The sequence below is a fragment of the Mizuhopecten yessoensis genome, unplaced genomic scaffold, assembly GCF_002113885.1.
Source record: "Mizuhopecten yessoensis strain PY_sf001 unplaced genomic scaffold, ASM211388v2 scaffold3855, whole genome shotgun sequence".
In the NCBI taxonomy this organism is placed as follows: Eukaryota; Metazoa; Mollusca; class Bivalvia; order Pectinida; family Pectinidae; genus Mizuhopecten; species Mizuhopecten yessoensis.
This window is the reverse complement of record NW_018405253.1, coordinates 257,052-273,993: the sequence shown is the minus strand read 5'-3', so window position 1 is coordinate 273,993 and position 16,942 is coordinate 257,052. Positions and strand designations below refer to the sequence as shown.

The 16,942-nt window shown below is 36.1% G+C and overlaps 1 protein-coding gene across 1 annotated transcript; it reads left to right on the top strand.

The window, feature by feature from the left end:
* The first annotated feature begins 409 nt into the window (after positions 1-409).
* LOC110448176 (high-affinity choline transporter 1-like) lies at positions 410-16,581 on the top strand. Its single transcript, XM_021494287.1, has 8 exons — positions 410-2,006; positions 3,343-3,450; positions 6,812-6,967; positions 7,885-8,033; positions 10,345-10,491; positions 11,137-11,266; positions 11,763-11,980; positions 15,659-16,581. Exons 1-8 carry the CDS (start codon positions 1,841-1,843, stop codon positions 16,220-16,222), a joined length of 1,638 nt encoding a protein of 545 aa, XP_021349962.1. The 5' UTR covers positions 410-1,840; the 3' UTR covers positions 16,223-16,581.
* Positions 16,582-16,942: the final 361 nt, after the last annotated feature.

Genomic DNA, 16,942 nt, shown 5'->3' with positions numbered 1-16,942 from the left:
TCTGAAGACATTTCACATCAATCTTACACTGAATCTACCACTGTGCTAACCGGGCCAGATCATGATGGTGTCGCTGGTACCGCTGAGCTAACCGGACCCAAACCAACCAAGAAAGGCAGACCAAATAAAAAAAAACATCCATCAATCCCAGTGATGATGTGTCTTCCCAACCGATCAAAAGACGCACCACTTGGTATATTTTCAGTGACCGCTAGGAAGTGGAATTAGCGGAGTTTTATCGCGAAAACATACAGTGGTCTCCCCAACAACCATGGTCGAACCCAGAATCTCTTCATGTTCCTCACTCTGCGACGCCTACGCTGCCTCCTACCCCTCACCATCAAAGCCATAGCTACGAGAAGTTCTTCCTCCTCCTCCAAAGCTGCTTCTTACGGGTCTTGTTCGTTGTTGAACATGATGAAAATTGACACAGAAATGCTATTGCAATGCAGCTTATATGCTACATGACCCACGTTACCAAAATAAACAATAATATGTCGTATGAAGGTCTTGCTCAGTCGTATGGAGATCGTTTTTATTTTTGTAGTCGTATGGACATCGTAATGATTCGTGTTTAATCGTATGGCGGTCGTGTTGATTCGTGTTAAGTCGTATGACAGTCGTGTTTGGTCGTGTGACAGTCGTATTGGAGTCGTGTTAAATGAGGTTAAATCGTGTTGTATCGTATGAATATCTTATGACAGTCGAATGAGTGTCGTGTTCAGTCGTATGAAGGTCGTATGAGGGTCGTATGAGGGTCGTTTTTGGTCGTATGACGGTCGTGTTTGGTTAAGAAATTTGCATAAACCACAAGGTCGAGCACGAATCAACACGATTTTTCAACTTTTCTTAAATCGTGTTCGCAATTTCCTAAATCGTGTATGTGAGATAGGGGCTTTACTTGGCGAGGTCCTGTGCCAAAACCTGTGATAATATTCTGAATCGATGTCGCAACTTGGTCTATAATTAAGCAGTAATGTGTCTTTTAATGTCAATTATTTCAATATTTTGGGAAAACTTGTTATTCATAATTATGTACATATATGTAATACTGTTACAGTCTAGAGTGATAGGGGAAGAGTGAGTGTATATAGCAGACTGGATGTAAAGGTGGATGAGCAGACATATGTAATACTGTTACAGTCTAGAGTGATAGGGGAAGAGTGAGTGTATATAGTAGACTGGATGTAAAGGTGGGTGAGCAGACATATGTAATACTGTTACAGTCTAGAGTGATAGGGGAAGAGTGAGTGTATATAGTAGACTGGATGTAAAGGTGGGTGAGCAGACATATGTAATACTGTTACAGTCTAGAGTGATAGGGGAAGAGTGAGTGTATATAGTAGACTGGATGTAAAGGTGGGTGAGCAGACATATGTAATACTGTTACAGTCTAGAGTGATAGGGGAAGAGTGAGTGTATATAGTAGACTGGATGTAAAGGTGGGTGAGCAGACATATTTTAGAGATTGTAATACTTGTACCTTTTATATGTGACACGATAATAATCTAATTTCAATTGAATTGAATACAATAATCTATTCTTTGACAGGGGATTCCGATAGATCTACCTATAAATACCTGAGGACGCGTCATAACAGTACACGGCTGGACGCGGGCAGTACTTTTGGGGAACTAGGCATAGCAACCCGCCATAGCATTGATAAAGCCTCGGTTATATCCCATGCATATTCATAGTGGGGTGTACGGTATCAGACTATACTACTACACTGATAAACGTGACATACATATACACTGTTTATTTCAATATGCCTTACAGATTGTGTTCTGTTTACCGGGGACACACAGACATACTTGTTGTAAGATTTTTTAGTTAAAACATGGCGGTGAACGTTATCGGTTTGGTAGTTATTGCGGTGTTTTATCTTATCATTCTCATTATCGGTATTGTTGCTGGACGTAAGAGCACCAAATCCAACGATGCTGAGGAACTGTTTGTCGCCAACAGAAGCTTCGGTCTGTTTGTTGCCAGTTTCACCACAGCTGGTAAGTACTTTACTAATCTCCATTGAAAGTTCTTTTCTTACAACCTTTTTATTAGGGATTCCCCATATAGAGCAGGGATTCCCATGTACAGAAAAGGATTCCTTTTATCCTTAACAAAAAACCCATTTACAGAGTAAAAATATTAAGCAAACGGCTTTTATTAATCCATTAAACAAAACATCAACATTACCATCCCTGTTATTAAATGGTTAAAATTAATATGTCCATATGAGGATAAACTCCCCAGAGGTAATCCATATTCCTCCCATACCTATATGGCTTGATATTTGCTTATCTTAACTTTTTAAGGACGGGTGTAACATTTCATATTAATTTGGAAAACCCACCTTATATGCGAGAGTTTTCTCTTGAAATGGAGAAAAATGTTGATAAATGAATGCTTTCTTCAGCAGCTTTTAGTATAAAATGATACCATGTCAGTGAGAAGTTACCGTTAACTTTACAATTAAACTCATTTCGGAACAGGTAAGAATAATAATTTGCAAATCTCACCTAATGATGTAGACGTGGACTTTTTGCTAGAAATACGAAGTAAGGGAAATTTTTACAAATTTCGTTATTTAAGGATTAACTTGAATATATTTTTCATGTTATGGAGATATAACACACAAAAAAACCGGAGTGTACTCTGATGAGAGTACACCGGTTTTTTGTGTTATAGCTCCATAACATAAAAAATATATTCAAGTCAATCCTTATAATTTAATCTGCTATACACAATCCCTGCGGAAATCCACTTTTATTCATGGACTCTTTTCTCTTAGAGATTATTACGCCGCTGCATCAGCCAATCAAAAGCGAAGTTACGAACGGCGACGTCATTTTTCTTTATAGGCTGATATTATAAATATTTTAGCCAATGAAAATGCTTGTTACAAGCAAGATGAAATTATTCGATCGTAAAACAAACAAAGTAAATATGTTTTACTGCACAATTAGTCTATGAATTCGGACTTATCAGTAGAACCAAATGTAAAACGATTGATTATTGATGTCTAAAGACATATTGACCATGGAAACAGTTACATGACGTCATCAGGAAGCAATATCTTCCTTATCCTTGTTAGGTATGCAATGGCATCTATACCAATGCAGTTTAATATGTCAATACCTACACTGTAAATAAATCGTCCTTATCCATGCAATAGCCTTTGTCTTCTTCACCAGACGATGCCATACTTATTGACTATGTTGAGTGCCAATGCTTTTAATATGGGTTCTGGGTTGTATCATACTAATTTATTATTTGTTCAACAACAATTATAATATAAACTGTTGAAATGAAGCTTGACATTTCCTGTGTGGTATTCGACAGCTACCATGGTCGGTGGTGGTTATATTAATGGAACAGCCGAGGCTATGGGGAGAGACGGAATGATCTGGGCTATAGGACCGATCGGGTACAACATTGGTATGGCCATTGGTAAGAATTTTGCAATTATCATTTGTATTTAAGCTCAGTCACTAACCTAATGCATTGATTGGTTGTATCCTACAATCGATATAGGATTTTATGTCACATAGTAATTATTACCAAAACACACACGTAAAACAAAAATAATCCTCATACTCTTTAAGATAGTATAATAAACTCATCACCCTACAGGCCTTTCCCTACATAAAGGCTACATGTCCGGTTATAAATGATTGATAAAAGTAATGGTGTCGAATATCGGATGGCTTTTTAAAAACAAATTATTGTGTATAAATATTCCAAAATCAAGTTTTATGAAGAGAAACGCCAAGATGCTTATGATAATTAATATAAGAAATAATTTCATATTGAAAGGAATTTGTAGGTATATTCATATGCAAACAATTTAATCGTACTAGACACAAAATCAGTTATATCGTTAATATTGAGGAGAAATACAAATGGACCTAGCACTAAACCTTGTGGGAAGCCATCATTAGCTAACTAATTGAAATGAAGAAAAGAAACATTTAGTAGCAAACTTTTGTTTTCATCATATTAAAATTTTGCCTGATATACCATATTTACTTAATTTACTTAATTTATTCATAGGCCCTACATGCCAGACTCTAACAAAGGCCTTACTTGAATTACAGAATACACATTTTAAATCTTTACCCTTATCTAGATTACTAATCATTCCGTTGTAGACATGCAGAAGTTGGTTTACAGCAGAATCACCAGGTATAAGATTGATGGTCAGAGATAATCTTGTTGGTCAAAAGGTTGAAAGATCAAGGTCAATTTTTTCACTGTTAAACATTTTGTTCTGACACTTTGAAGCAATGTGCTCAGAATTAAACAAGGAGACAATTGAGGAAAGGTCAAGGTCACTGGGTCAAAGGTCAAGGTCAAATTTTGTATCTTTTCCCTGATGAACATTTTGTTATGATATTATGAAGCATAGTTGGTCGGAATTTAACAAAGAGTCAACTGACTTTTGGTCAAGGTCACTGGATCATAGGTCAAGGTCAAATTTAGTATCCTTTCACTGGTGACATTTCGTTATGGCACTTTGAAGCAATGTTGATCGGAATTAAACAAGGAGTCATTTGCCCAAAGGTCAAGGTCACTGGGTCAAAGGTCAAGGTCAAAGTTTGTATCTTTTCACTGATGAACATTTTGCTATGACATTATGATGCAAAGTTGGTCGAAATTTAATAAGGAGTCAACTGACCAAACGTCAAGGTCACTGGGTCAATATCAAGGTCAAATTTTGTATATTTTTACTGATAAACATAATTTTTATGTTATTATGAAGCAAAGTTGTTCAGAACTTAACACAGAGTCAACTGACCCAAGGTCCAGGTTACGGGGTCGAAAGGTTCAAGGTCAAGGTCAAGTTTTTTTTTTTTCACTAATGAACATTTTGATACGACATTATAAAGCAAAGTTGATCAGAATTAAGGAAAAAGTCAACCGACAAAATATCAGGGTCACTGGGTTAAAGGTCAAGGTCATTTGAGGCCAAAGGTCAAAGACAAAGTGGATCTCTGACTTTGACGGAGGAGGTATTTAAGGTGAAATATAAAATATCAAAGCTAACAAATGAGTATTGCACCGGTATTTACATTTCTGTTAGCCCAGCAGATATGGAGGTGGAAGGAAACAAGACTCACATCATTGTACATCAAGTCCAAATGTCAGACGTGTAGCTCAGCTATAGGGGCAGATTGCTTCTTGATGATTATGGAGGATATATTGCCACAATACGGGGCCCTTACTAACATGTCAGTGTTCTAGTTTAATACGTCATTTCCCCCTCCATTTCCCTTACATATTGCATTAACATAAGCTAGATTTCATACATTTGTGGGTTTTTTCACAGTTCAAAGAGCATTATTAAAACGTAATTTCAAAGGTTTCTAAAGACTAAATTTCTAAAGACGGTTCAAGTTTTTTAACTACCCTTACTATAACACAATTCGGATCAGGAGTTTTTTTTCCATTTATATTAGAAATCTAATAACTATGATATTTCAGAAATAAGAGAAAAAAGAGAAATAATACGATCTTCCAAAGTTCTAGACCAGGTGTGATAGAGGATAGAGAAGTAAAATGGAAGTTAAGACAGCTTGCTATATCATATGGGTGTAATAAAAATGGTTATTATAGTCTAGAGAGGACATAAGTGTAGGCTTAGTATCCAAATTAGAAAGTGATTTGGCAATTTCCCTCATTTTATTAGAAGGTTTAGCATTATCATCAAGTGATTTTTGTAGTTTCTCTAAATACAGGTTACCTAATTAGATAAATGACCTCATTTCTTATCAACCTAAAGCTATTCCAATGTTCTGTACTACCAGTTATTTTGGCTTCCCATGTATTCTATTTGTCTGCCTCATTTTCTTTCTTATAGTACTATTCATTCATAGTTTATCCCTAGGCCTAATATTTATTAATTTACATGGTAAAAATTTACCCGAATGATCGAAAATGGCCTTAGTTAAATTATTACTAGATTTATTAGAGTTTTGATATTGAGAAATTCTTAGCCAATCAATATCAATTTTTAAAATTCAATAAATTTCTTTTTATATGTATTCTGTTAAAAACACAATAAGACACTGGTATGAATTGACGAGTGATCACTAAAAATACTGCACTTACATATGTACTGTAATACTAGTTTTATCATCTGTAATACAATATCAATAGAAGGAGTACTCTCTTGAGTAATCCGTGTTGGTTAGTCCGTATTTTGATAACAGTTATGAGATGTAGGACCTTGGTTGAATAGTTAACATATTTGCATTTATATCTCCTCTTGTTATAATTATATTAAGGGGAAAATCCAAAGTTGTACCAAAATAGATTTTTGTCAGTAGTTAGTGTAGGAGTCTTGTGGCCTATATAAACAGACTAGTAGGCTTTTGTGATTATCATTTGCAGTAGTTTTTAGTCATGATAATTCTATATCATCTATTTTTTAAGTCCTGTCCATGGGCTACCCATCATCTTAGCATTTGTTTTTGATTTTGATTTTGATTCGTACCAAAATCACCCCGTCTAGGTATTATATGGTTAGTGTGTTTGCTGTCAAATTATCACTGTATACAAAAGCCTGTTTATACCAACACATGATGCCACTCCCCTCTCCATCAAAGTACCTATACATTTTAAAGGGACACATACACAAATCTAAATATTAACACCAATTCTGGAGCTCAACACAGTATTTGTTTCTCCTTTAAAATATGTAAGAAACACTCATCATTCTTCAACGTACTTTTTATTATTGGAACCTGTTAGAAAATAATAAATAAAATATTTCATTTGAAATTGATGATGTTATTTGGTACTTCGTTAGCTGGTATAGTCATTGCCCCGAAAGTCCGCAGCATGGAATACTCGACCATCTTTGACCCGTTCCAGCAAAAGTATGGCAACAGAATGGGAGGCCTGCTCTTCTTCCCTGAGTTGTTGGGAGACCTTTTCTGGGAAGCCGCCATATTGGGAGCTTTAGGTATAATGACATTTTGGTTTTTACACATTTACATGTGTAATCTTGTTTTTCCTCGACATTTTAAATGATTGTTGTTTGTAATAAGGAATCTGGTTTGCATGTTGAAACCATAACTACTAACCCGACAAGAGTAATTACAGATCTCTTTCATATGTGTGTGTGACAACCACGGACTACCATTTGGTGGTTTAAAATCATTGAGATATCATTCTGTGGTTCATCAAGAGGAAAATACTTCATTAACATTTACATTATTAAAATGCCACTCTTTTGATTTAATAGTGATGTTTGTGTCGATTATGATTGAAAAGCTTGTTTCGTTGAGGATGTTTTACTGTGATTTTAAGTTATTGTAGATATTTTAAAGTTTCAACCACGAAAACGGAGATTAATAAACTTTAGAGTATGGGCTTGATGTTCTTGATTTTCTCTTCTTTATTTTATATATACCAAGAAAATGTCATGAAAGTAGATATTTTGTTATATTATTTTCATGTTCATCAGATTATTTATCAACAGCCGTCAAAAATGTATGTTCAATATTTATCTTTCGATGTAGCATTTGCCTTAAATACAGGTAACGAAGCTGGAAGGTCTTTGTTACAGACAAATACATTTCAAAATAAAAATAAAATCGATCAGTCCTTTGGGCTACGGTTCCATCAGCTACATCATTGAGGAAAACGCATATGTACTATGGCCACATATCTGTCAAAGATTTATCAAAATTGAGAAAAACAAATTATTCTTGGAATAATAACAAGTTATAGCAAAATTTTCCTTTTTTGACATGAATATAAAAAAATCCTATAATGCAAAAATCTAGCAACAAAAGAAAGGACAAGTGGATATATTTGGCATATCAGAAGAACTCAGTCATCAAGCCAAGTTAATCACATAACGTATTTCTGTTCCAGGCACGACGCTTTCTATAGTACTGGGCCTGGATATGACCATGTCCGTGATCGTGTCCGCATGTGTTGCGGTCGTCTACACCTTTTTTGGGGGCCTCTACGCGGTGGCTTACACTGACGTCATACAGCTCTTCTTTATGGGAATTGGCTTGGTAAGTAGTGCCCCAAAATCGTTGGTATTATGATACCATCCTAGAAATAGGGCTTACATGCAATATCATTGATCGTAGTTGTCCAGAACCAATAATAAAATGTTACACGGAACTTCATAAAGCACACGTGATCCGCGTTAAACACAACATAAACATATATAGTGGATTGAAGTCTGTCTGAGATGAAAGACGGCATCTCTCAATAACATTTGATGTAGAGATCTGGCTTTACAGAAGTGAGGCTTGTATTTAATGTAAACGCTATCCGTAGGTTAGGGTGTGTGATAACTCTGAGAAAAACAAAGTTAACGATTACTCAAATTAAAGCCGATACGTCAAAAGTAACAGTGAGATGGCCATTACTGACATACTGTAGGTAAATAGCACAGTTTTGTAATGGAGTGATCATAGATGTTATTTTGTAGGTAAATAACGCAGTGTGTAGGTGAAGTTGTGATAAGTATTGTCAAACAGCAATTTAACGCCATAGATTTATTGTGAGATCATCATTGATGTTACGCTGCACATACAGGTCTAGATATGAACAGATACAAAGGAGGGCGTATGTACTATTTTGATAACAAATGTCGGAGGATAAACCAAATATTTTTTTTTTTTCGAAAAATGTATCATGTATCAAGAATAAACACTGTGAACATAACTGCGGCATTAAAGGGTAAAGCGAGTGTATTTACCTCCCGCTTACATCCTGTATAAATTAGCCTTATGAGAACATGCACAATCAGATCGCTTGTATGTAAAGGAATTCTTGTCAGCAGTTTGGTATATAACAAGTTGTCTCATTTTTCAAGGGAAAATCGCATTCGGTATGGCAGGCTGTATAGGAATATATTATACTGTAATTTCATCTTGTATCATATCATCATATAAATTGGTATGTCATGTCCGTCTTATAATCTACTCCGTTGTGATATACGTTTCCATACTGAGTGCAATTTTACGTCATTCGAGACAATTTGTTTCAACTTAAGTAGAGTCCGTCCAGGCCCATAAAGTCGTACAGTCTCAAGATTTCAAGAATTTATTACGCTCTGACACACAAAGTGTGTAACAAGAGGTCAAACAAAATAACATCAATCAAATAAAACATGACAGAGAGAGTAGATTACACATGGACAGATTAAGCATTATTTCATGAACAGATTCAGCATTATTTCATGGACAGATTCAGCATTATTACATAGGTAGATTCAGCAATATTTCATAGATAGATTCAGCAATATTTCATAGATAGATTCAGCATTATTTCATAGATTCAGCAATATTTCATAGTTAGATTCAGCAATATTTCTTAGAAATTCAGCAATATTTCATAGATAGATTCAGCATTATTTCATAGATTCAGCGTTATTTCATAGATTCAGCAATATTTCAGATAGATTCAGCAATATTTCATAGATAGATTCAGCAATATTTCACATTGTTTGATGTACATATGTATCAGATGTATTGTTACAAAGTATCATTATAAGCAACACATGGACAGATTCAGCATCATTTCATACATGTGAAACAGTAAGATTATACAAGGACAGATTTAGCATTATTTCACACATGTAGATTACATGTGGACAGATTCAGCATTAGTTCACACGAGTGAGAGTAGATTACACATGAAAAGAATCAGCATCATTTCATGCGTGTAAAACAGTAAGACTATACATGAACAGATGTATTAGCATAATTCATATATGTATCAAATACACAATTTTCACAGCAAATTGTCTTCAGATTTGCCATAATGCAAAGTATAGTAGTTTGACCTACTGATATATTTCAATTGTTATTTTTTTTATAACTATTTGCAGTTTTACAAGAAATGTACTAACCCTTTTAATTAATCGTTTGTTACATATTGTAAACATTCCTTTCATTTTATCGACATTAGAGTTCGTGTAATAATATTTTGGAATACATTTCCCCCTAATCTGGCGAATGGATTCTTATTCTTGTCCCGGACATATTCCTATTCTCATCCGTAGCAGTAATCACTTAGTCAATTATCAGTATGACCTAAGTACCAATGATACCAGGATGCAGCACGAGTCCTTATTGTATAGGTAAGGTTGGAATGACACTCGATTAGTATTGTACAAAGCTATACCAATCAGATCAAGATTTAAATTTTAATACAATAACAGCATGCATTTTCAATTCAATATTACAAGCAATGAAGAAATGATTATCGCAGCTTTAAAAAAAAAAACACGAATTCTTTGGAGTCAGCCATTGCCAATGTGTTTAGATGCTAAATCGCTCTAGATAAAATACACTCCATTTGATGTTCCAGGTTCTGGCCATACCATTCGCCGCCATGAATCCTGCTGTGGACCTGTCTCGTGTCCAGGACACATGGACTGGTCATCTTGAACCTCAGCTTATCGGCCTATATCTAGATACAATTTGTATGCTGATTATGGGAGGCATGCCATGGCAGGTGAGGATAATCTTCAATATAATCTTTATTTTCATGTTGTAAGCTACTAGATATAACATGCAGATATTTAACATTTTATCAATGATTTGGAAATACAATACTATCTTTAGAATATTGATATCACAAGAAAGATACGTTGTTTTGGCCAAGAGATACAATGTACCGGCCACAAAACACCTTAAGGAGGCTACATCATACTTTGGTGAGGACACTTGATGGTCATTAGATACTATGTTATGGTCAATCAATGATAGGTATGGGTAATAAGATACATAGACATGACCGTTATTTCCTATGTAGTGACCATTAAATTATATGTGGTGACATTTAGACACTAAATAGTATCAGCTGCGATACAGTGGTAATTAAATGGGCAGAATGTTACCAACTTTTGTAGAACGCCCTATATCTTCAGCTCATCATTATTTGTAGCCTTCTGCTGACACTTCTGATAGGTAATTTCAGGTTCAGGTAAGATAATGGCAACCGTCACAGGTTTAATATAGATAGCCTTTACTGGTCGGAGCATTTTAACCGTCACACGTCTTATAGAGTCAGTCCTTAACTATCTTAACTTCTAAATGTAAGTTGTTTAAAACTTCTCGTAAAACATTATTGTAATTGTTTTCCCAATTGGTTGCCTAGGCACTGTACCAGCGTGTATTGGCCTGCAAGAGTCCAGCCCTTGCCCGGAACGCGTGCCTCTTGGCCGCTCTCATCTCCCTTCTGCTGGCGGTCCCTCCTGCAGCCGTTGGGGTCATAGGATCTGCCACAGGTACATTTGTCTGGTATAATATGAATAAAATCCCCCTTATATTAACAATTGTAAAACTATTTCGTATTTTTAAAATAAGTCGAATATCGATGCTATACATTATTTTACCTTGAGGTTAACCACGGTACAACTAATGCGTTTTATTAGAATGCATTAAATTAAGGATGGTCTTTAATTAACTGGAAATATTTTGTTCATTGTAAATGGTATTTTATGTTTTGGATTTATCTAAGCTCATTGCAAGTACAGACACAACAATTTATGAATGTTGTATGCCATCAGTGTTTTAGGTGTGTGTATTAAGCGTCGCAAAAATGGGTTTTATGAAATGTTTCAACAACTCCTCTCTTGCTTACCAATTCTTCAGTGATGAAACATAGTGGATATGGGAGAGTCGGAGAAATAAGATTTATCATACATTATTCACAATATATCACATCATTAAATGTATATTGATCTTCCAATATATTGTATATTCTGAAACTGGTTTAAACAGATTGGAACGCCACTGAATATCCAGGGAATATTCCTTTGGAGTACGAGCGTTGGACACACATTTTCCCCATGGTACTCCAGTACCTGTGCCCTATGGCGGTCTCCATCGTCGGTATAGGGGCCGTCTCGGCAGCAGTCATGTCCTCCGCCGACTCTTGTGTTCTAGCTACTGGAAGTGTTTTTGCAAATAATATTTACAAAAACATATTCCGACCAAAGGTAAATTTTCTAATATACATAATTATGATTAGGCATCATGGATATTTACTCATATTGGTTTAATAATACGGTAATGTAATTATTATTATATTTTATAATATTAATTGTTAACATTCAAAATGTCTCGATTTCATTTCTGAATATACCTAATGCATGTTGATTTATTTTTTGTCACACTATATGACGAGCGCGTTCACGACGTTCTAAGATCTTTTTGTTAAGGTATTCACAAGTACTGTTTTATGGTAGTCGCAATTTGACAATCACTTGTCATTAACTTCTTGTATGTATCTGATGTCGCTGTGTAAGACCATGATCAATACGTCCCTATGCCTACATGGCCGTACAACTATAAGATATGAAACGTTTGAGAAAATCATGAATAATGTCTGAGTAATTTTATAAGACTTGCCTGATTTGGAGGTGTAATGATTTTGCTAAAACATATTATTCATGACCATTCACGTACTTAATAATAACTATGATTAACGCAAGATTACATAAAATAAAAGATATGGAAGATGCGGATATGTGCGTACATAGAGCACATTATTTGTTATCGTGTAGTAAGGTTTCGTAGCATCGCTGCGCATACATATATTCTCCTCATTATAGTAAAACACACTTTCATAATAATGAAATAAAAACTATAAGAGACTGAATTTCACGAAATAGAAAATTAACACTAATATATTAGAGTGGATGGGCAATCAGTCTGGTTGATCAAAAGTTATTTTCTTTCTTTTATATATATATTGACTTGAGCAAGTCTACAAGCTAGGCCCTTTTTGTCATTGATCAAACTACAGGTTTTTGTTTTTTTCAAATATTTTATTTCCCCCGGCCAAATATTATATTATTCTATTATGGCCCTTTCCCGAGGGAACTGTTCTCTTATAGTGTTGTCTGGGGAGGTATAGTGCCTCCCTAGACAACACTATAAGAGAACAGTCCCTCGGGAAAGGGCCATAATAGATTTAGTACATCACATGACTGCCATTTGACAATAAAAAGACAAACACGAGGAAATGCATTGCGTATATTGGCATAGAAATCCGCCAACACACCGTTAAATTCACTGCATTTAATTGTCGCAAGATCACATACAGTTCCCCTTTCCAGGAGGAACTCTTTAAGGACTGTGACTGCAAATTGTGTCGCCTGCTTCGTTTTCATACATTGCTGAGCCTCTGCAAAGCAATCGGCATTCCCGGTCCCGAATCTCGAAGCCATTTTGGCAGACAACAACAATGAACTGAAAGAAGAATATGTACAGCGCCCCCTAGGAGAAGGGGCGCAACTCTTGGCGTCACGCTACTTTTCCCGCAGTCTCAGCGGTCCAAAAAAAGGTATAGTGCCCGTCTCCAGGTATAGTTCCCGTCGTCAAGGGCGGATGCTAACTATACCAAATAGAGCAAGGGTAGTTATCCAATAGCTATCCTAGTAAATATCATGTGATGTACTAAATATATATAATACTGATAAGTATATACAGATATATATAAATAAATTGATAGGAACTGCCAGGGTTGGGGAGCCCTGATGTCAGTCCCCTACCGTGTCCCCTACACTCAGGAGTGGGGAAGGCATATTAAACATGTCAATACCTGAGCCCAAATTTGCAGACATATGTCCTCCTCCCGAGACTGATGGGACTTTTCCCGATCCCGTGGGGTGGCTCTCTGCAACCATGGGGACTGTCACCTGCATGTCAGGCTCCTCCATGGCGCCCAGCTCAGACTCATCCTCCTCATGCTGTGCCTGGTATGACCGAGCTCCTCCCCTCTTGTTGGCCCTGGCATAAGGGCTGTTAGATTTCCTACGCTTGCTTGGGGGCATAGTCAGCTTCTCAACAGATAAATACAAAACTTTAACATAAATGATGAGCTAATGCAACATTAGTTATAACTGACTCAGCTGAACATATTGAAATTTGAACAAGGGTTGTCCCCCTGGCCCTCGATTACTGCACAGCAAATAATTAACCTTAATTCGGGTTAAGTCAATCAACATCAACATGCTATATCACAATTTGGAATATATTATACAAGCATATAAATAACATCACAGATGCTGCTAATATTCTGAATATTTCCGGTACAGGTCAAAAGGTTGATGGGGTCTGTAACTTGCTTACATGTGCCAGGGGAGGCAACTCGTGCAGTAAATGACTCGCTTAACATAATGCAATTAGGCAAAGATAGTTAGAAATAAAGGCTGTTCCTTAAATAACACAAGTTATTCATTATTAATAACTTGCATTATAGGCCTCTATTGTTATACCCTTTGTGTTACAGTCACGGTTGTAGTTATAGGCCACTATTGTCATACACTTTGTGTTACAGTCACGTTTGTAGTTATAGCCCTCTAGTGTCATACACTTTGTGTTACAGTCACGGTTGTAGTTATAGACCTCTATTGTTATACCCTTTGTGTTACAGTCACGGTTGTAGTAATAGGCCTCTAGTGTCATACCCTTTGTGTTACGGTCACGGTTGTAGTTATAGGCCTCTATTGTTATACCCTTTGTGTTATAGTCACGGTTGTAGTTATAGGCCTCTCTTGTTATGCACTTTGTGTTACAGTCACGGTTGTAGTTATAGACCTCTATTGTTATACCCTTTGTGTTACAGTCACGGTTGTAGTAATAGGCCTCTAGTGTCATTCCCTTTGTGTTACGGTCACGGTTGTAGTTATAGGCCTCTATTGTTATGCCCTTTGGGTTATAGGCACGGTTGTAGTGATATACCTCTATTGTTATGCACTTTGTGTTACAGTCACAGTTGTAGTTAGAGGCCTCTATTGTTATTCCCTTTGTGTTATAGTCACGGTTGTAGTTATAGACCTTTATTGTTATGCACTTTGTGTTACAGTCACGGTTGTGGTTATAGGCCTCTATTGTTATACCCTTTGTGTTATAGTCACGGTTGTAGTGATATACCTCTATTGTTATGCACTTTGTGTTACAGTCACGGTTGTAGTTATAGGCCTCTATTGTTATACCCTTTGTGTTACGGTCACAGTTGTAGTTATAGACCTCTATTGTCATACACTTTGTGTTACAGTCACGGTTGTAGTTATAGACCTCTATTGTTTTACCCTTTGTGTTACGGTCACGGTTGTAGTTATAGACCTCTATTGTTATGCACTTTGTGTTACAGTCACGGTTGTAGTTATACACCTCTATTGTTTTACCCTTTGTGTTACAGTCACGGTTGTAGTTATAGGCCTCTAGTGTCATACACTTTGTGTTACAGTTACGGTTGTAGTTATAGGCCTCTATTGTCATACCCTTTGTGTTATAGTCACGGTTATAGTTATAGACCTCTATTGTTATACCCTTTGTGTTACGGTCACAGTTGTAGGTATAGACCTCTATTGTTTTACCCTTTGTGTTACGGTCACGGTTGTAATTATAGACCACTATTGTTATACCCTTTGTGTTACAGTCACGGTTGTAGGTATAGACCTCTATTGTTTTACCCTTTGTGTTACGGTCACGATTGTAGTTATAGGCCTCATGTTTTAAATTTTGCTTACATGAAATGTGATGAGACGATATACTCCATTATCATTCTGGTTTCAGGGTTTTTAAATGATTTTTTTTTAGTTTTCTTACTTTTAAGGTCTATTTCACAGTTAAAATAATATATATCCCTTTTTCTCTGTATATTACAGGCAACTCAGAGAGAGATTGTTTGGGTCCTTCGCCTAACGATAGTCGTTGTTGGTACCGTTGGAGCGGTCATTGCCCTCACAGTGGGCAGTGTGTACGGACTATTCATACTGTGCGCTGACCTGATGTACGTCGTACAGTTTCCTCAGCTTATCTGTGTTCTATGGGTCAAGTGTGCGAATACATACGGCAGCCTTACTGGCTTCGTCATCGGTCTTTTCCTCCGAGTGGCGGGAGGGGAACCGTTCCTCAAGATAGATCCTTGGATCAAATATCCAATGCACCACGAAGAATACGGACAGCTCTTCCCATTCAAAACTTTTGCAATGCTTTGTTCTCTATTCGCCATCATTGGTGTGTCATATGTAACAGAAAGACTGTTCACCCAGGGGACCCTATCCAAGAAATTTGACATATTTCGTTGCTATAGTGAAGAGAAGGGAATGGAGAAGAAAGGCGATACTGAAATTGAAAGAAAAGAACCTCTTATGACTAACATAGATCCAGACTTTTTTGAAAATGGTCATCTAGAACTGCGCTCACGAAATCAAGACAAAAACTGTTAAATCGTTTTGAAAATTGGATGTTGTAAAATGTCAAAAAAATGTCAAAAATATCAAAATATTATTTAAAACGGTTTATGCATAGTATCATATATTTGAAATGTAGATGATATTAGATTCAAATGTATCTTTAAAGGAACACTATATGAACTTTATACTAGATATGAGTTCCATGAAAATGTAATTGTAACGAAGTTGGCATATTATTGCCTTCATTAGAACAAATAATATCAGTATTACCAGGTACATGTATAACCATGACTGCTCTGAAAACATTGCCAAGTCTGTAGAAGATGAAATTATAATCGAACTCTGAATATGTTCATATTCTATTAAATATGACCTTATTGTCAATCTGAATAGGTTCGTATTCTATAATAGTGACTTAATCGTTGATTCTTAATACGTTCATATTCTATAGAATATATCATTATGACGATCAAGGTAACTCTGATTCCCATTTATACATTACAAACATGACAATTGAGGTAACCATGGATCCCATTCATACATTACCAACATGAAAACTGAGGTAACTCTTGTCCCATTTATACATTACACACATGACGATCGAGGTAACTCTGGTCTCCATTTATACATTACTAACATGATAACTGAGGTAACTCTGGTCTCCATTTATACATTACAAACATGATAATATAGGTAACTCTGGTCCCCATTTATAAATTACGAACATGACAATCTGTGTAACTCTGGTCCCCA

Bases quoted from the DNA above. Each gene is read 5' to 3' on its own strand.
- LOC110448176 (XM_021494287.1), top strand. From the start codon at position 1,841: ATGGCGGTGAACGTTATCGGTTTGGTAGTTATTGCGGTGTTTTATCTT. The intron at 2,007-3,342 runs GTAAGTACTTTA...GGTATTCGACAG, and splicing joins TGCCAGTTTCACCACAGCTG to CTACCATGGTCGGTGGTGGT. The intron at 11,267-11,762 runs GTACATTTGTCT...TGGTTTAAACAG, and splicing joins GGTCATAGGATCTGCCACAG to ATTGGAACGCCACTGAATAT.